Consider the following 21097-nt stretch of genomic DNA (forward strand, 5'->3'; position numbering starts at 1 on the left):
AAGGATTTTATTTTTTTTTTTTTTGCACCATGGAAAAGGAATAGTTCAGATGTACCACTAAAAGCCTAGAAAGTGTGACTTTCACACCCCACAGGGACTGAATATTAACTTCTCACTGGAATTGTATTCAAGGGCATTTAAAGAATAGTTCAACATCTTTAGGAAATCTGAATATTTGTTTAGGAACAGACAGGACATCTGCAAACATCTTGCAGATCATCACATTTTCAAATAGATTACAAACACTGAGGCAAATCCAGCCATATCAGACTCCACCGGTTGTGGTGAGGATCTCAACCCACCCTCACAAAACCACTAATTATTGTTTTCAGATTTCTGATTGCGTACACGCTGGATAAACATGACACAACGTGGTGTTCACAACTCAAGTATCCAGATGTTTTTAGCTCGGTGTTAGCCAAGATAAGTGCAGCCTGGGCCGAGTCGTCGCACACTCGCTGACACAAACTGCTTAGACGTCTTCCTCGGCTCTTAACTGAGTTTAATAGAGGCCAGGTAACAATGGCTGGATGGTTCAGACAGAAAAATGACCCAAACCCACCACACATGAAGAGCAACTGGACAATACAACCGCCTCATGCTGTACATGAGAGCCAAATTCATCCAGCCTGTCCAAACTTGGGCATTTAATGGTTTTTGTCAGTAAGTGTATCATAAAGCATCGCCAACAGAGTTCTGTCTTTCTTAAAGCTGTAAAACATTTTAAATAAAAAGTAGAAGAGCCTTTTATTTAGCCTATATATATAAAACTGGCAAGAGCGATAGCCAGGGATTTACTTTAAATTCAAAGTTTTCATTTAACAGTAGCAAAATCTTTAATGAAAGTAATTACCTCTCAGTTCTTAATATTAAGTCACGTTTACACCTGACTGATTAGAAACCACATTCAAGAAAAAAATATACTTTTTAAATAAAAAATAAATAAATAAATAACAAGAACAGCTATGAACATTTGTTTTAATCTATTGATATGGATATTTAAAAGTTTATCTTGTCTATTTGGTGAACTTTGATACACCATGAAGTCTCCAGATCTTTGCTGCAGAGAGTAATGCACATTTTAAAGTTTATGAGGCGCACCTGGAACCCTCTTATGGCCTTTTGATGCCATGTTTTCACTTAAACACAAAATAAATGTTTATGAGATCATGTTTGTCACTGGAGACAGTGCAGCTGCGCCTCAAAGAGGACGGCACTTATACCGAATGCAATAAAAGCTCCTCTTGCATCGTGTAACAGTTAAAACGATCAAAATAAAGGCGATTACAAACCTGTAAACTTGATAATATCATAATTTTTGACTCTTCTTTTCTAAAACTCAAAAGGGCATTTTGAGATTTAGAGGGGGTTTTGGTTCTGATTTGTCAAACTGCCCACCCGTCCTGTCATGTTGAGCTTGCATCATAAAACTAAATCATATCATTTTGATTTGCTGGATTAAGATTAGAATATTTCAAACATGCAGAACAAATTCAAATCACAGTCTTTCAATAATCTGTAAAAGTGGACAAAAAGGAGTGAAGTTATTAAACAGTTGCTCCTAAAAATATTCAACCACCACTTCAAATTGTTTGCAACAAAATGCTTTAATTAATTAAATAGACATAGCATTTGACATATAATAATAATAATAATAATAATAATAATAAAGATTATTTCCTGTCACAAGCAGAGGAAAGGAGGACACAACAAATTGGTAAAGGCCTTGAATTTTTGTTTGCGAGGCTAAACTTAAAGGAATATTACCTACATTACCTGGAATCAAGATGGATTCAGGTTCAAGAAATCCTGGTTGGAAAATGTCTGTGAGGACGCTACAGCTTGAGCCTCCCCAGATCAGGACAACAATGGTTACTGCAGACAGCCGTAAGCTTGTATACTTAGCAAATAAATATAATTTGCAGAGGTGATTTGTCTCATTTTCGTAAAACTGTTTTAAAACTTTTTGCTTAAAGATTAGGATCCTCCTCTTTTTTTGCCACAATTGAGTCATTTCTTTACTTTCTTTTTGAATTTGTTATTTAATTAGATACTTAGCTAGTTTGCTTAGCTCTACTGGAAGATTTTCTATGAAGCATCTCAGGTGATGTTTTGTTAGGAATGTCCAGATTAGCAAAAAAAAAAACCCAAAAACAAAACAATGCATCAGGTAGAGATAAGCTCCTTGCCATACCTTGCTCTCTGGGACGCCAGCTCCGACAACCAGCACCAGACCACAGCCACAATAATAATCATTCCTACGAAGGGGATGGAGAGAACAGGGTGCTCAGATGGATGGATGAATCTCTGAGGAGGGAACAGAAAACAAACACAAGGACCATGGAGGTGACAGGGGTGAATGAATGGATGAACTGATAGAAATAAAATAACAATAAATATACACACCAGAACAATCACAAAAAAATGAGACATGGTCTAATGCTGGGATTTACACGGGGAAGGACAGCAATGGAGCAATTTAAACGTCCTATAAAGCAGACAATGAGTGACTCTATGATGGCATAAGCATTAAGTCAAGATGAGAATGTGTGCTCAGGATTTGTTGTCAAGCGTGTGATGGTTTGAATAGCCCGGAAACAGAAAGACAAAACAATGCAAGGGGACGGTTTGGAGGCATTTCATTCTCTCTATCCTCGTTATGCCGCTAATTTGTCGTCTGACAGGCTGAGAGGTCATGGACATTCAGAGAACAAGGACAGCGTCAGAGACGGGCACGGGTAGACAGCTTGAAAAGACGCAGACACACTGCTTCACTGCTGTTGAAGACAAAACATGAGGTTTTGGTTTTTCGTCCTGTTTTTGTTTTGTCTTTGAGCACTAATGGATTCAGTTTTTACCTAATTGGTCCCAGCTTTAGAAGATGAATAAATATAAACAAGAAATAGAAAGGAAACGTGTGTTTGGCTGTTTATTTCCTTGCTGTAAGTGTTGAAAAGCTTGTTGATTTCCCCACATAGAGCTTAGTATGTAGGTTGCAGACATAAAAAAGATTTCTCCTCTCTCCCAAGGCCAAACGGCTTTTGGTCAGTCATTGTGGTCACTGTTCAGAGATGAAACTGTTTCATGACCAATATGACTCGTTTCTTTAAACTTCACTATCCCCATCTAGTAGACATGACCAACTAGCAGAATGAGCATAAGTAATTAGTTTTCCTTCCGGCTCAATTTGAAGCAGAGGCATTCAAACTGTAGCCTGAGGGTGGTTTGTAGCCGTTTGTAGCCGTTTGTAGCCGTTTGCGCGACTTTACATCAAAATACTACTCTTAGCCTGCCACCACATGCAGAAAATCGTGTTCAAAACAAAGTACTTGTCTTCGTTCATACTTTTGTCTTTGTTCACACTTTCTGCTTTCATTGGACGTTTGTTGCTGGACAACAAAAAACTTTGTTCAAAAGTTTGCAGACTTCCGCGCACACATTGATTACATTTAGCTAAATAGTGCAAGCGTTTTTGAGAGTAGACAAACATATTTCTCCACCATTCAAATCATACTTTAGGAGATTCTGTCTTTTAATAAGAAAAACATAGAATAATTATGTGTTAATTGATTACTCTTCTACAAAGATTTAAGCGCTTTGTCTCTTTTAATAAAATGTGGTGTGAAGATTGAGTAGGTAAATATAAAAAAGATCTCCCTTGAAATTATTTTTGCAATTTCATTTTAGAAAAATGTGAATTTTTGGACTGGAAGGTAAATGTTTTTTAAAAAGAAATAGCAAAGCTTCAGCATGGAATAACATTTACTTCTATTAAATACATTTTTCTATGTCTTTGCTCAACAGTACAAAAGAAAAATCGGGCTACGTTAGCGTCAGTGCGCTATAAACCTTTAGTTATGGAAAGCTCAACATCCCCACACTCTGAAAAATCGTTTAACACATTAATATGGAAATTAAACTGCATTTAAGTTTTTTGCTGAAATAATAATTGTGCAAAATAGAATTTAAAAAAAACATTTAAAATGGGTCCTCAAAATATTTTGATAATCATAATTTATTTAGTCATCCATAATCTTTTTTTTCCATTCTTATTTTTATTTAATAGTGTTTTTGTCCATCAACAGTATTCAAGCACCATCGTCACAGAGAGGTCAGGACACAGACAGCGTGGACGTGAGGGGACGATTTCCCCCGGCCCAAAGAGGAAAGCAAATGCTGATATGAGTCGACAGGCCAGATCAGTTCATATCAGAACGTGTATCTCCACAGTATGGGACACATAAAAAGTGAGCAACACACACAGGACACAACGAGGTGTAATGCGAGTGCTATGTGTTAGTTGTAGCTGCAGAGGAAAAAGCATTTCTTTCATTATGCAGAAAATGTCTGGTTTGAAAAGTTAGTTTAGAGAGAATGCATGTCATAAAGTAAATGCCAACATTTTTAACGTGCATTTGTTCAGAATTGCACTGTATATTGTCTTAAGCATAAGCATAGGCATGAGCATATTCATATGCCTGGAATGTTTTCACAAATTTTATTGAGATTTCATGCGACAGTCCAACATACTGTCACAATTATTTCCAATTATCAAAATAGTTCATAATTGTAGAGTCAAACTATGCTTTACTCGACACCAATGTGGTAAATTGCCTTAAAAAGTTACAAAAATGAGCTGTAACCGGAGCAAAAGATGGTTCTGCCAAATATTGACTCGGCAGTGATGAATAAAAACACAGTTTTCAGAAATCATTAAAATCCAAGAGTTCTTATCCTTCCACTTCACAATCTTGTCAGTCTCTCACATAAAATACCAGTAAAATACACTGAAGATTTTAGTTGTAATATGTAAAATCTAAAAAAAAAGGGTATAGATATGACTGAAAAACATAATACATGCCTAACACTATTTTGTAATTCATGTTTTCCCCATTTTGACATTGACGTCTGGTCACTCCTCACCTGAGAACCCCCTGACAGCTTCTGTAGCTCCGCCTTGCAGCGCTGCAGCTCCTCCTCCAGCTCCTCCCTCTCCCTCTGACTGCTGTCATACAGAATCTGCAGCTCCTGCAGCTCCATCTTCAGACCGTCACACTGGGGAGAAAAAAAGATCCAAACCTTTTCCTTGTATTTTATGTCCAGCCTCTGATCCACACAAAACATGTCGACAGACTTAAATATGAACATCCTGCCGATGTGTCGTACCTCTCTCTGAACCTGCGAGGCCCTCTCCTCGGCCTGTTTCAGCTGGTCTCTCAGTGAGAAGATCTCCCCGATCCCGCCGTTCCAGCTTGTCGGCGTCACCGGCTTCCCATCAAAAGAGATGTTCTTCTGAATGGAGGCATCCACCAGGCGACAGTTCTCAGACTGGGTCATGGTCATGTAACTCCCGGTCGTGACCTCACCCGAGCCAACCTCGCCCTCCTTCACCTCTTTGCCCTCCACTGCATCCTCCTCTTTGAGTGACAGATAGACACTGGAGCTGTGGAGAAGTGATTCAAAACGCCATTTGTAATTCGCTTGGGACAATTTGTTCAAACACTAAATGGTGGCATTTAAATCTCAGTTGTTTCCAATTGCACATCAACTAATAACATTATTTCAGTATTTATGCATCATCGAGCTAGGTTTATTTGTACAGCAAATTTAAGCAACAAGGCACTTCTGGGGTATTCTAAACGAGCTGCGGTAAATAAACAGGTGGGAGGTTTTTTTTTACATGACACATGGCAGTGCCTCGGGGTAGTATTCCAGAGGGTATCCCCACCAGCTGACGAAACGAGGACAGCTCATGATTGAGCAGCCATTGACCTCTCACCATGTTCTCTGTCTCTGCAGCAGCTGCAGCTTCTCTGTGAGCCCCCTGTTGTTTTCCTTCAGGGTCTGACACTCCTCCCGCAGCATACGGCACTCCTCCTTTAGAAGGTCTACATCACCTAAAAGAGACGACGGCAAAAGGTCAGGAGACAGAAGGGCTCACATTTTGCTCATGAAAAAACATACAGATATCATCGAAGCCTATTAATAGACTATGCATGCCTTAGTGTTCAAAGAAAGGCCTAATGTTTCACATATCCTGCTTACCGGTGTACAGATTGGGTTGAAGACGATTGTACTTGGGAGGCTTCAGGAAAATGTATCAATAATAGGCAATGAAATACACAACAACATTTCTTTGTACAGCTTCCAATGATTATTTTATTGAATTTTAATTTGACCAATAAGTAGTTTTGGTCAGCCTGAAGCGGGAGTTACATCCAGTAGCTTTTTGGCACAAGTGTAAAAGCATCTGCTTGAGTGTGATTGAGAATGAATATTATATAGCTGGTATAGTGTGGTACGGTACAGTATGGTACGGTATGGTACGGTATGGTACAGTATGGTGCGGTATAGTATGGAATGGTGCTTTTCTTAAATCGAAAAAAAACACCTAAGAATCTAATTCTTAATCTAATTTGCGCTCAATTTGTATAAAAATTTATACATAAAGAAACTATTTATTTATTAATTGATCCAAAACTATCCCGAAACCTTCAAGTAACTGATTGAGGGATTTTCTTCTACCATCCTGCAGCAGACAGCTGTGCTGCAACACTAAGCATGACTTGCATGTAAACAGAAACAAGTAAATATTCATTATCAATTGTGTTATTTATTTCTTCCTCTATAGCCACAGCTAACCATATTTTATCATCTCTGCATAATAAAAAATGACCCATTCAAGAGAATTATACCAAAAATTGTTTTACGGTATTTCTTTACCAGATTTTAGTACCAACAAACTGACATTTTTGTCAGTTCTCCACTGTAAAATGGCTGGAACTCTGAAAACCTGCAGACGAAGTGCAAACCGACAGCATCCGTGACTATGTTTCTGGAACTGCTGGGGCTGCGTGAGGAGGATGTTTTTAAGGGTGATGTATCATGTTAGTTTTCTTCCACACAAAGTAACGGCATGTAAGCCAAAAACTTAGATTTGGTTTCATCATCCAACCAGAGTGCATTCTACCACATGTTCGCCATGTCCTCTGTTTGCATAAACATAAAGTTAGGCTGATTTTTTTTCTTTCATTGAAAAAATTTAAACAGAGAAAACTATGAGATTCCCTTCCTCTGGCTCAGCTGCTGAACCCGGCGGTGAACTTGTGTGTCCCTCCCTGTCATGACTTCATGTTCCTGGTATCCAAACGACACACATGCGCCACTCCCCTTCCCAACAATTTGCAATCACATCTGTATGATGTGTTATTTATTGAAGCCTAAAGCTGATTAATGTGCTTGACAGCAGGATGCTAACATGATGTCAGGGAGGACTACCCAAACTCTTGTGTTTATTTCATGGCTCATCAGAGATTCTATGTGATTTTTAGAGAATAGGTTACATTTGATTTTAAAAGCACGTCTTTCACTCTGTCTCTTATTGACACCAGATCCATTTGTAAGCATTATTTGTGTTTTATTTTTTCCTATTTCTGCACCACACCGATTCCTCCTCATGTCCTCACCCTCTCTCCTCTCGGCCTCCCGCCGCTGGCTCTTCATGCTGATCTCCGCCCTCAGCGTCGTGATCTCCAGCTCGTACTCTTGGGTCTCCTCGGTCAGGCGCTGCAGCTCGGCCCGCCGGCGGCACAGCTCCTCCTGCAGTGACGCGATGTCGTTCTCGCGCTCGGCAGCGGCCTCCTCCGCCGCCTGCTGGAGCAGGAGCACCTCCTCCTGGGCCACGCGCAGCTCCTCTTGGGCCTCGGCCAGCTCGCTCTCCTTCTCCTCCTCCAAACTGTTCATCTCCTCCTGCACAGAGCGCAGCTGGGCTGGGGTAGAGCGGGGAGATGTTAGTGTTTCTTTATGGAAGGCGGGTGTGTGTGGGAGAGGCTGTGCTGTCAACCTGAGTGTGTGTGTGTGTGATCTCACCTGAGCTGTTGCTACTGTGGGTCTGTGTGTGTTTCTGGGTGGGTGGTGTGTGCTTGCAGAATGCAGAGCTGATGTAACTCAATGTAACCTTATAGATTTTTCAAGATAAAGTTAGGATTGTTTAGTAATTACAGGAAGAGAAAATACTCTGCTGAACGTATAACTTAGATTTCTACATGCCCTTCGAGTTCTAAAAATATTAAAGGCATTATAAACAAAATTTATTATTATTATTAGTAGTAGTAGTAGTATCTATATTTACATGGAAAATCTCAGAAAGATTAACTGATATTTGCACTTCAGACTTTATCCACTTCAAAGTTTTATTTGAATAATTTTTGACTGTCTAATACAAAAATATCAAATACGACAACTGTACAGTTTTTTTATATTTTCAATTTATTACAGAGGCATCATTCCTGAAGTTTTGCCATTTATCCTCCTCCAGCTGGACTTCTATAACACTTCTGAGGTAGAAAATATTGTTCGGAATGACTCTTTGATGATTCAGGCTACTCAGTTCAGTTCTTTGAGCAACTCTTTGGGCACCATGAGTGAGAAAGCAGCATACAGTAAAACTTGTATAAGGTAGAGTACAGTATAAGAACTAGTATAAGAACTTTCTCAGTTTAAAAACTTACTCCAGAAAAAGTGACATGACAAACCAAAGGATTTTATCTGCTGAGGTTTGTGTTTTGGTGATACCTTGTAGATTCTGGATCTGTCGAGTGAAGGCCTCGGCCTGATGGGCGCTGGCCAATCGCTCATCCTCCAGCAGACCTGAGGACATGTGAGAAAAGAAAGAAGAGATGAAGAGTGTGTGAAGAGGTAAGAGAAAAGAAAGAAACACACAACATATCAGAAGGCCAGAAAGAGAGAGAGAGACTCGATAAGCTGCTAGAACCTGATGCATGACTGGAGGCCACAGTGAAAACCTTCAGCATATTTCTCTGTTGGTATTCCTGTTATAGCAGCTCATAATCAGAATTTTTTTGTTTGTTTTTGGTTGCTATTTTCACATATTTATTTCACTTCTATTTTTAGTTAGTTTTTTTTTTCTCGTTAGCTTTTGGTTCCTGCTTGCATAACTTGTGCCAGCTATGTTGTTTTCAACCAGAGTTGTGGGATTTAGTGCTGAGGACAGATAGCAGACTGCTGAGGCTACCACTGGGTGAAAGACAGAGAAAACGAAATGCCTCAGGACAGTGAAAACCCAGCATAAATATGACAGGTATTATAATCCAGGCAGTATTGAGTCACCAGGTCTCTGTGTCTTTAGCCCTCCCTGCTGCTGGTCTCAGTCAAGGTCACATGTCTTATTTAATGCAACCCAATGCCATTTTTAGATGGCTAACAAGTGTGTTGCGTTTCAAACTCCTCTTTAGTTTGTCTCACCCATAAAGTCCAGACCTGTCCACTTGGAACTGAATTGAATTTTGCATGTTGTTTAAGAGTTTTCTTTGTTTTCTTTCACTTTTAATTACATTTTTGTTTCATTTAATTTATTCTTAATTAAGTTTTGAAATGCCATTTTTCTTAACTTATTGTTTTAAACTTTCCAAGTACGAGTTTATCAAATAAAATTTTTATTCAAAACCACGTCAATGTGGTTCATTTGCCGACATCTTTCCCAAGGTTTATACTGATGTCTGTAGTTATGGGTTTAAACTGCTTCAGTGTTCAAACTTCCTCTTTCTTCTTTCAAATGAAGGCAGAGATTCATTGCAGCAGATCTGTTTTTAAGTGAGATCAGACTTTTTTTTAATATGGTTTTATTATCCTGAACAGGTATAAAAGTGCCCAAGGAGAGTACCTTAATATCTACAGCTAATATAACCAATCTGAGTCATGCTATTAAAAAAAAGAAAGTGTCTTGTATGTCAATTTTAGGGGTTTTATTAAAAATTATCTGCCGTTCCCCAAGTTCTAAAAGTATTTTAATCTAACACCAAGTGTACTAAACCAGCCATGCACTGGGTGATCAGTGCATTAAAATTGAGCATTAACCTGGCTCAAATGTTTAATAGTCGCAGCTGCAGGACAGACACCTAGCATTACTTTTCATCACGTCACATCCAATGGGAGTAAGAAAAGCAGAAAACACACTTCAGAGTGGGCCTGGGTTTAAAGTCAGACGACCACGATGATGGAATGTTGCCAAAATATGCAGAAGAAAAAACATTGTATAAGTTAAAATTTGTATTTATACCTTTTTATTCTTCTTTTTTTGCTGATACGCATAAATGAGATCCAGTTAAACAAATTGTTAGAGCACATAACTGAACGATTAGTATCATGAAGGTCAAGGAGCACAGAAAACAGGTTTAGGATGAAGTTTAAAGCAGGATTAGGGAATAAAACAAAAATGCTAAAGCTTTATACAACTTGTTGAGAACTGGGCCAAGTTCTGTTTGGTGAAGCATAATGGTGACAGTATCATGCTGTGGGGAGGGGTTTTGTCTGCAGAGCTAAGGAAGCACATCAGACTCCACGAGGCGGAAATTCTACTATCAGCAGGAGAAAGACCCAAAATATTCAAACCAGACCTAAATCCAAATAACTATCCACGGAAACCTTTCAAAACCTCTAGATGTTAAAATATTGACTCAGAGTGGCTGCAAACAAATTCAAGCCACACGCTTTCGATTTTTATTTTAAAAAACTGGCATCACTTTGTCATCACCTTCACAATTATGCGCCACTTTGTGTCGGTTTACCAAATGAAATTTGAATGACTAACATAGAAGTTTTCAGCTAAAGCGAGGGGGGGGGATTTGAAATAGTTCAAGGCACTAATCATGTAGATTACTGTGAAATTTAATGGCTGCTGTTATGATCTGCAAACACAAAGTGTGCGGAGTGAAACACAGGAGCCATTCATTCAGAGCAAAAACTCATTTCTTCAGGCAGAAATTAAAACAGACATTAAAATACCATTTACTCTACCTTGAAGCTTTTGCTAACATGCCCCAATGTGCTTAGATATGCCTTAAAATAAAGATGAAGCGAAAATATAAAACACACCAAAATAATCAATAATCTTTCCTTCTTCCAAACTGAAAAGCCTTTCTTTTGTGGCCCGACTCTTGCAGAATTACCAAAGTGTCCAAATGTGCCTAATTAGCTTTGGCTTGATTACACTGTTAGAGAAAAATGCATCTGAATCACCCCAGTGCTAGCCACACCGAGTCTCTGGTTGTTCCTGACTTAACCCACAGCCATTTGTCACTGTGGTCCAGGACACTTGGTCTAGAAGCTTCTCTCAGTGGACACGTGGTTGTTAGAGGACCGCCCGCACCACTGCCAGACAAACCACTGACCTCATGGTGAACTCTTATGCTCACACTCATAAACACAAGCTGAGCTCAGAGCGGCCTCATACCTGCGGGCTTAACTCACTGCAAGGCTCCCTCAGCATTAAGACCGTCATTTCTAAGGTGTGAAAAAACACCCCGTCTAGCAGCTATGAACAATGGAGCTGGTCACTGGCTGCATTTAAATGAGACTGATCTGTCTTTAAAGGGAAGTTCAGCTGTTCAGAAGAAAGAGAGCTGTTTTTTTCTGGGGTTTTTTGTCATTTTGGGGTTTTTTTACTTTTGCTTGTTGGTCTTGATAGGCATCTTGTTCAAATAAAGCTGAGTCAAATAACTTAGACTTTATTTTTACTATATATAAAGTATAGTTTTAAACCTAGAGGGAATGCTAAACACAATAAACTGAAAATATTGCTCAAAATATTTTATTGGTTAGATCCTTTTTTTAGAGAGAGTTGAAAGTTATCGGCGAAAAACATTCAGCATGTTGTCTTAGTTTCTTTTCTTTATCTTTCTTTACTAATACCCTTTGTATCTAAAATACAATTCTATATTTTCTGAAATGTTCTTTACATTTATATAGTAGGCAGAATTGTGAAGCAGAATGAAAATGATAAATGACAAAAAATACAGATTGCAAGCAAAAATATGAAAGGTAGGTTGTGCATTTGTAGTCAGCCCCCCTTTACTCAAACACCCCTTAATAAATTCCAGAGCCACCGACTGTTCTCAGAAGTCAACAGGTGTCCACCTGCATTTAGCTCCAGCCATCGTCTTATTAACTTATCAACTGTCCGTGCTGGATGAACGCATCCCCACAGCATGATGCTGCTACCAACATTTGTTACCATTGGCTCAAGATGGTGCCCAGCATCCAAGGTTTCCCCCAGAAAACCTACTAAACCCGGTGGTTTGGGCGCTCGGCAGTCACTCATCCAGTGGCCCGCCGTGTTTTTGAGTTAAAAAATGTTTAAAGTTGACAGGAAATTTGAAAATATCACTTGATAATTATGTGTGATTGGAAAATTACCTGAACACCAACTATAAAGTCTTAAAAAATGCAAACATAAAAAAATAAATAAATAAATAGGCAATGCTAAGCCTGGTGGGGGTCCTTAGTAAAGCTTGGTGGCCCGCCAGGCTTATGATACACTGAGGGAAGCCGTGGCATCAGTGTTCCTCCACATATGCGCAGCACATCTGACTTTCTTCCACAAGTTTCAGTTGTTTCAAACATGACAAACTGTAAATTGTGCTTTTTACAGCTTCTATACATCAGCTTTCCATAAAGGTCAGATTTGTGGAGTCCTATTGAGAAATTCTTCCACTGGATCTGTGCATTTCTGCAGCTACACCGGTAGAGATTATCATTGCATTGAAAACCAATTCAGCATTTCATCTTCCTCATCACACCCGGTGGTCTACCACATATAATACTTGTGCAAAAATCTTGACGTTTAAAGTGGCAGTGAGAAAAGCATTTGTCTGAAGGGCATTCATACTTTTCCACAGCACTGTACGGTGTGTTGATTAGCTGAATTATGGTTCTCCACATGACGAGTGACGAGTTTATAAATAAGGTTTCCATATCAAGGCTGGATGTCTCACCTTGTAACTCATGGAAACTTTCCTGGTGCTTGTTGGACGTCTCCCTGGCCTCGTCCAGCTCCAGCAGCAGCTGCAGAACCTGGGCCTTCAGCTCCTCCAGCTCCTGCTCCTCCGTCAGCAATTCCTGCTCCTTCCTCCTCTTCTCCAGCCCTTCCCCTTCCCCTTCCTCCTCCCTCAGCTTCCTCTCTTCCCCCTCGTCCTCCTGGGACCGCTCCTGGTCCATCTCCTCCTTCTCGTTGTCCTCCTCCAGGACGCCTCTCTCCTTGGCCGTCATCTCGTTGTCCATGTTCGGGCTGCTGGCGGCTTTCAGATCGCTGGGATCATCTGATGGCGGGATGCGGAAAATAGAAAGAGAGATAAAAAGGAGAGGTTGATGTGTTATGAAAAAAAAAAAAATCTCTGACATTCTCTGGATTCAGCCATGCTTGAAACAACAGCACCATCTTGTGTGATCCAAGTGGCACAAATTGTTTTGCGCACCAACTCTTACTCCACTTATGCCATCTGAAGATTGTGAAAGAATCATAAATATCTGCTTGTATTTAAAGGAAAAAAATGGAAAATGTTTGGGAAAAAAATACAACACTCGCCTTAAAAGCAACTTACAGCGTCACAATCAGGATGTAGAGTTAAAGTCATTGAGCTGCACTGTGAATACAAATATTCAGCCAGTAGGTGGAGTGAGTTAGCTGACACATTGCGGCAAAGAATACTAAAAAAAAAGGGGGTGGGGGCGAGCCAGTGTGCTGAAGCAATCACTATGACTCACCATTTAGCAATGCACCTCAAAGTCCATAACAACACCAGCTACCACTCATAGTAAGACAGATGAGACACATGCGACTCTCACATTCACACAGCCTTTACAGAATCCTTTCTTTGCTTGTTTCACAGCCCGATACAAACATGACTGCTTATGTGTAAAGCAAAACAAACATGTCAAAACTGAGGTAGAACAATGCAAAGAGGCTTTATGTAGATGTAAGGAGGCCTGCACAGACAAAAGAAGATGATCGAGGCCTTTCCGATCAGTTGGCTGAGCCTCCTCTAGGGAGTTTGGTCTCTTTAGGGAAAGAGATTGCTCACGCTCCTTTTTCAGTATCACTCCAAAGAAGTCTGCTCACACTGCAGACGCACTGACCCGCCATCGTTTCTCTCTCACCTCTCGGCAGCGCGTTCTTTTAAGGTCGAGTCCGTTTCACAGCTAAATGAAGACGCGGCGTTACAAATTTGTGTCTGAGTGCCACAGAACTGCCGGTTAGTTCGACTCAGAGAGGGAGAGTGAGATGTGCAGAGGAAAAAGGGAGCAACAGGGGACGGGTGGCGTATTAACTACAGATCTACCTAATTAGGAGCCATACACACCGGTGTGTAATCATCACTCTGGGGATGCTTTCGCTTCTTGAGATAATTATTTCTCTCCCTCCCTCCTGACTGGATGTAACTATAGAGCAGAGTGGGGAGAAGTTTTACTTTATGAAACAATTTCCCAAGCCTCAGGTATCAAAACGGCTTACCAACACCGCAAATTTCCCTGTGAAACATGGTGGTGGCAGAATCGTGCTGTGGGGGATGGCTGTATCTAGAAGAGCAGGAAGGTCAGACATAGCTACCGTAGCAATTGAAGTTTACTAAACTCTACTGAAAATCAGATTTATTTTCCAAATTTGGCATTTGCAATAAGTACACGGTACACAAACAGTTAAAATAGTTAGTGTAGAACTAAAATCAAAAGAAGTTGCTTCAAATTCAACCACAAAAAAACGGGTTTCCATTACTACTAAAGTCTCTAAATTATTCAGCCCTCTGACAATAATTCTTTACAAAAGTAAAAAAAAAAAAAAAAAAAAACATTGCAAGGTTTGGTATCAGGCACAATGCAGGATGTTATTAGTTGTGGCAAGTGTCACTGAGATAGAAAACCTCAAAAACTGGTTAAGATGTTTGTTACACTGTAAGTTACAAATATAAGTCAAGAAAATTATCCACAAAGACTTGGTGGCAGCCGCTGAGGTATCAGTTTCCATCTTAAGGTTCATAATGGATATATCCTTGAACTCCAAGATGCAAATGCCTACTGACCCAAAATCACAAGAAACTCAGCTCAGATTTGTTAACAGTTTCATAAGTACAGCAAAATATTGGCCAGACCTACCACATTGAGAATCTGTGGCAAGAGCTGAAAGTTCATTTCTTAAAGATACTCTTCATCCATGCTGACTAAGCTTGAGATATTTTGGAAAAAAGAACAAGAACATTTTCAGCTTTTAAATGTACAAAACTAGAAGAAACATGCCTCATAAGATTTGCAAGTGTTATTGCGGTGAAAGGTTCTGCAAAGCATCAACTCAGAAGGCTTTAATAGAAATACTGGTAATTGCAAAATGAAAAAAAGAACTAAAGGAGTGTGAATACATTTGCAAGGAACTGAATTTGCATGACTATTACGCACTTGCAAAACCTGTACATGCTTTATACTCATGAGACCCAATTTCTCTTTTTTCATAATATTGTTAATTCAAAGAAGGCAGCCTCTGAGGGGAAAGTGAGAGGTTTCGTGAACACAGGGCTATTTTGTCATTAAACTTTGATGCTGGCGTAATGAGTTAGTCATAAAAAGCCGGAGCACATTAGCAGGGAGGGAGGGTTAGCTGCTTGTATAGCCAGCAGCAGATAATGGCCATCAAGAGACTGAACACTTCTCACTGAATATCACTCAGATTCTCTAGGATGTATGATTAGAAGAAGGATTCATTCTTTTAAATAGTCTCTGCTGTTTCTGGGAGTAATGCAGCCTCATTCAAGCTCGTTTTTATGGCTATCTATCCATCCACCCATCCATCCATCCATCCATTCATTAATCCAGACAACCTAGACATCCCTCTCCTTGGCAACATCCTCCAGCTCATTCTGGGGCATCCCAACACGTTGTCTCCTCCATATGTATCCCACAGGGAGTATATAGGGACCTATGAGATACATAGGTCTCCTCCCAGTGGGACATTACAGTAATTTCTCCAAAGAGAGATGCCCAGGAGGCATCCAGATCAGATACCAAAGCATCTCTGGTGGCTGACTCCTTTCGATACAGGAAAGCAAAGGCCCCCTCAGATGGTGAAGCTGTTTACCCTGTCTGCATGTGGACATCCTACTGAGGAAGCTAATTTCAGCCCCTTCTGTTCAATATCTTGTTTACATATCTCATGACATGATACGATACATATCTCATGACCCAAGGTCAGTATATGAACAGGCCGGCAAAATCGAAAGCTTTGCTTCTTGGCTCAGTTCTTTCTTTACTACAACTCACCAGAGCAGCATCTGCATTACTTCAGACGATGCCGCAATCTCTCCACCCATCGTCGTTCATCCTGCCATCAGTCGTGACATCAAGGTACTTAAACTCCTCCTTTGGAAGCAGAGGGAGTAGTCCACCTTTTTCCTGCTGAGAACCATGTTCTCATTCAAGCTGCTTCACACTCAGCTGTGAAAACCAAGGATGAGAGCCTGCGGTTCCCAAACCAGGCATCCTCCTCTCAATTATTATGTATTGAGATCTTTTTTATGAACACCTCAAGCAGTACCGGTGACAAGAGTCCAACCTACACCAGTACAGGCGTTTTTTGTGCCAAGAATGCAGACATATCTCTTCCTTTAGAGATACAAGAATTGGATAGTCTTCAATAACTACCCAGATACCCCATAATAATGGAATTACCTTCTCCCAAGTCCTCAGGCTCCACCTTCTCCATGGAGGACACGAAGTTTGAGGTCAACCAACAACCTGTCTCCACAGCCTCTCCCGAATTCCTCTAATAGACGAGTTTTTGCCTCTTCAACCATGTCAGCCGCTTAAGGAATCCCTTTAGTTTTGTACCCATACTGCATGCATTTCTTTAGAACAGCTACGTTATTGTAGTCTGTTAGTTTAATTAGAATGTTAAAAAAAATCACATCAAACATCTTGCAACTCCATAACACCTTTCTCCAACAGCACAACCACACCCATGGTGCAACATCGTTTGCCGTGTATTATTTGAAGCTCCTTAAATAGAGCTGTTACCGACTGTGCTGCACACATTTAATGGCTCCCTTCTGTTCCTCACTTCAGGCACTTTTGCAACACCATTTAAAAAAACACAGCGATTGTCACAGCCTAGCTGAAAATAAGTCACCTTCAACACAAAGCGACTACAGGTTGCAAATTCTCTACTTCATAAATGCTACAATGGAGAAAGTTCATATCTTTCAGAGAGTTTCCGTCCCCCACAGCTCTCACTCAGGTTTCCTCCACTGAAGTGTCAGTCATAAAGATTTTCAACTACTTTCCCCCCTCTAATGACTCAGGGAGGGCATCCGTCTTGCAGCTATTAAGTGTGACTAGTGTGGCATTTTAAGACTTGTGACATCGCAAGATTTGTTGGAAGAGTGCTCAAGCAAATTGGTTTAAGCTCATGCAATGACTAACTTTCATACATTTCATAAAATGAAAACAATGAAACAATTTTAAGGTGGAAGAGAGAAGACTTTCGGCATGGATAAATCTGGCTGTGCTCACTGTTGACTGAGACCTGGATTAAGAATTTTATATTCTTTTTGAACATCTCAAAAACTAAATCTATTAAAGAATATTACATTCAAATAGGACTTAGGAATATAAGATTCATGAGATGATTAAAATTTTTATCAAAAGGAAGGTCAATGACAAAATCAAGGATGTCCTGATTTGTGAAACTTTTGCTTATTCATATAATCCAGGATGCTCCCTTTTTGTTGAACTAGGAATCATTTTTGTTCTGAAATTGAGAACTCTCCAAACTTTTCAACGGTAATGAACCCAAACAGTGATTTATTGGTGCTTCTCAAACAGAATAACGTCTTTTAACAAATTAATTCACACGGAATAACTGAACCTCGTGACTTCTATTTTTATTTTGCTCATTGGCACCCAGCAGGTCCTGTAATGAGTTTCTGAATCCTCTGACTACAATAAATCATTATGTTCAGAGTACAAGCCTGAAGGGTATTTTAGATCTGGCCGTGCCCAAACAATATGGGCAAATTAAGCTTCTCTCTGCTGGAATCAGCTCCACTCCTTAAGTAAACATTGTTCAGAGCAAAGCTGCTTAATTTTTATTTCTCTTTGCAACTGCTTCTGAACAGCATGGCATCTTAACTTTTGTGCATTGTATTTCAGTAGTTGAATTTGTGTATTTTGATCTCTGCATAAACCCATGTATTTTGTGAAGGCTTTGGACATTTGTTAGAGAACATTAGGGAGCAAAAAGCATCATAGAGGCCAAGGAGCAGGGAGGAAGCTGCAGAGAAATTTAAAGGGTGAGAGGCTACGAATCAACACGTCAATCTCTGAACGTCTTCCAGATCACTGTTCAATGTAGGGCTGTAAGGATTCCTCGAATGATTCGAGTACCTCGATTATTAAAATTCCTCAAAGAAAATTTATCTTCCTCAGAAAGAGAGAGAGAGAAAGATTACTCAATTAATCGTAAAAATAATCGATAGATTACTTGATTACTAAAGTATTCTATTACAATAGCCCTAGTTCAATCCATTATCTGAAAAATGGAAACAGAGTGACACACCTACCAAGACATGACTGTCCACCTAAGCTTACAAGCTGGTGAAGGAAAGGCAAAAATAAGAGAACAAGAGAAGTCCCATGGTGAATCTGAAGGAGTTTCACAGATCCACAGCCGAGCTGTGAGAATCTCTTGATACTTGAACTTTTGGTGAATGATAATTGGTCCAGAAGACCCCGAAGCACCTCACACTGCTTTCAGTCATTCCCACATACATTCACACGCTGATGGTGGTAAGTTACATCATAGCTATAGCTGCCCTAGTGTCACTGGGCTCTCTGGCCACCACCAACAGGAAAGGTGGGTGAAGTGTCTTACCCAACGACACAATGACTAGATAGATTTAGTTGGGGTTTAACGACAACCCACCGGTTACAAGACAAATTCCTACCACTGTTACAGCCAACATTATGGAAGATGGATGAGAGAAAAGCCATTGTTGAAAGAAAGCCAGACAAAGTCCCAATTAAAGCTCGCCACAAATAACTGAGCAAACAAGCAGAAAAAGGGTCTCTAGTCAGATAAAACCAAAAAGTTTACATTAGATGAGAAATACTATGTATAAGAGAAACCTAACCCTGTGCCTCACTCTAGGATGAAGTTGGAAATTTCATGATTTGGGGATTCTCTTCATCAGCAGCAACAGGGAAACTAATGTGAAGATAGATGGAACCAAATACAATCCTGGAAGAAAACCTGTTATAGGCTGTAAAAGACTCAAGTGGTGTTTCACCTTCCAGCAGGAAAATGACCAGCCACAGCTGCAATAAAATGGCCCAGTCAAAGTCCAGACCTACATCCAATTTAGAGCATATTCATGATTACCATTCACGTACATGTTCCCCATTTAATGTGACTGAACTTGAGCTGTTGTTGCAAAGCGGAAAGGGCAAAAATGGTAGTGTCTGATGAAAGTCTCGGATCTGCAATCCCAGTGAAAGACTCCCTTGTTTAAATGTTTTTATTATTGTCCTTGTACTTCACAAACAGGCACCACTTTGTGTTGGTTTATCTTATAAGATACCAATAACACACAGTAATATTTGTGGTTGCAGCTTTACAAAATGTGAAAAGAATTCAAGGGGGCTGAAAACCTTTGCCAGAAATTGCAAACAAGTCAACTTTCCTTTCACTGTCTGAAGACCTCGCCTCACCTTGAGAGCGAAAGTCGGCTGCGGTCACACCTGCGATACTGGCGCCGCTGGTCCTCGGTCACGCTGCGATCGCGTTAGACACGGGGGCGCAGCACGCATGCGATGGACAGCGCAGTCATCTCAGCAGCTCCAGGCGGAGGGATAGCTTTATCTGTGTGCGGCACATTCCCTCCTAATCGCATTGCAGCAGAACGCATTCACCACGTTGGAACAAACAATCTGTCGCTTTAGAAAAGAGGGAACACATGCAGGTCAAGAGCTTTCTGTGGGCATCTCAAAATACCTGTCTGAAATTGAATTTGCACATTAATGAGGCAACACGTCCTCTTTGTTTCGCCTCTGATTGGGCGCTCAGTGCCGGAGCGGCTAACGTAATGGAATTTGCACTTTGCAAATTTGAATAGAAAAGTGAAAATTTGGCAAACAAAGGCGTGCAGTGAGAGGGAGGGATGCGACGCATGCAGACAAGCTGTTCAGAGATGAAGGAGCAATTCTGCGGCTGTCATGCTCACGACAAATAAAACCTTTATATTAACTGTTCTGACAGGAAACACCCATAAATTTAAGATGGAATGAATTTACACATTTTTACAGACTCAATTTGGCGAGAACTCTTGTTCTCTGAGCAATAAACTCTCTCAAGAAACTTGACAAATGGTCCGAGGTGTTGAATCCAAATGTGACCAAGCTCCTCCGTGAAGAAATCACAAGACTGACGACTTGGCAGTCTTTTACAAGGCAATACTTTTACATTGCCTCGTAAAAGTATTCACACACCCCAACTTTTTAGCATGAAGTCTCGTTAAAACCCCAAACTTTTTTATACGGTCACTTTATCTGAACAAAGCAGTGCATAAATCGTATTTCACAAAAAGAAGTTCTAATGAAAGGGTGTCCTTTGGGTCTTTAACACACATCACATACATTGCCAATGAACAATTATCTTACTCTAGTTAAATCAGAAGTTTTGCTTTAGAATAGAAAAAAATTTGAAGAGTATGGCAAGACAAAGGTGCCACAATTCACCACTTTTCCAACTAGAAAAATCATATAAAGCCTACAAATATGAGGCCTCCACAGAGAAGACCTCTGGCTGATGGACCTAGGAGTATCTCCCACCATTATTAGTATTTTCATACAAAATAATAAATACATAGTTTTTGATTAACATTTGATACTTCTGATGTGTTGATTTAATAATCTAAACTGCTAAATTAAAAATATTGTAAACAACTACCTTCAAATTATTATTAAAAATTATTATAATTTATTCTCAGTAAAAGAAAATCAATATACACTGCTCAAAAAAATAAAGGGAACACTTAAACAGGTGTTTAACACTTAAAGTGTTCCCTTTATTTTTTTGAGCAATATAGATTAAAGTGGAACTCTACTCCAAATCATCTCTTTTTTTATTTGTTTTTTTGCTGGTAAACTGTCTAAATAGGTCATTTAGACATTTCTATTTTCATGTTTTCATGTGAATTTAGACATTTTTGTGAAATTCTTTCAGCTTTGCATTTTGCCTAAAACCGTCTCACTACTTCCCTCT

The 21097-nt window shown here is 39.9% G+C and overlaps 1 protein-coding gene across 4 annotated transcripts in view; it reads right to left on the minus strand.

The window, feature by feature from the left end:
* Positions 1 to 21097, minus strand: part of LOC114154373 (coiled-coil domain-containing protein 136-like) — a 39808-nt gene that overhangs the window by 4358 nt on the left and 14353 nt on the right. For 2 of the 4 annotated variants that reach the window (XM_028033440.1, XM_028033423.1), the window contains exons 2-8: positions 12792 to 13115; positions 8575 to 8649; positions 7467 to 7769; positions 5780 to 5897; positions 5167 to 5443; positions 4924 to 5055; positions 2195 to 2307 (exon numbers count right to left, since the gene is read on the minus strand). In XM_028033440.1, the coding sequence (XP_027889241.1) occupies positions 2195 to 2307; positions 4924 to 5055; positions 5167 to 5443; positions 5780 to 5897; positions 7467 to 7769; positions 8575 to 8649; positions 12792 to 13077 (1304 nt within the window). In that variant the 5' untranslated portion in view covers positions 13078 to 13115. The remainder of the gene's footprint in view (positions 1 to 2194; positions 2308 to 4923; positions 5056 to 5166; positions 5444 to 5779; positions 5898 to 7466; positions 7770 to 8574; positions 8650 to 12791; positions 13116 to 21097) is intronic. The other 2 variants (XR_003597559.1, XM_028033431.1) reach the window with 2 other exon arrangements.

The sequence above is a fragment of the Xiphophorus couchianus genome, chromosome 2 (assembly GCF_001444195.1).
Source record: "Xiphophorus couchianus chromosome 2, X_couchianus-1.0, whole genome shotgun sequence".
Classification (NCBI taxonomy): domain Eukaryota; kingdom Metazoa; phylum Chordata; class Actinopteri; order Cyprinodontiformes; family Poeciliidae; genus Xiphophorus; species Xiphophorus couchianus.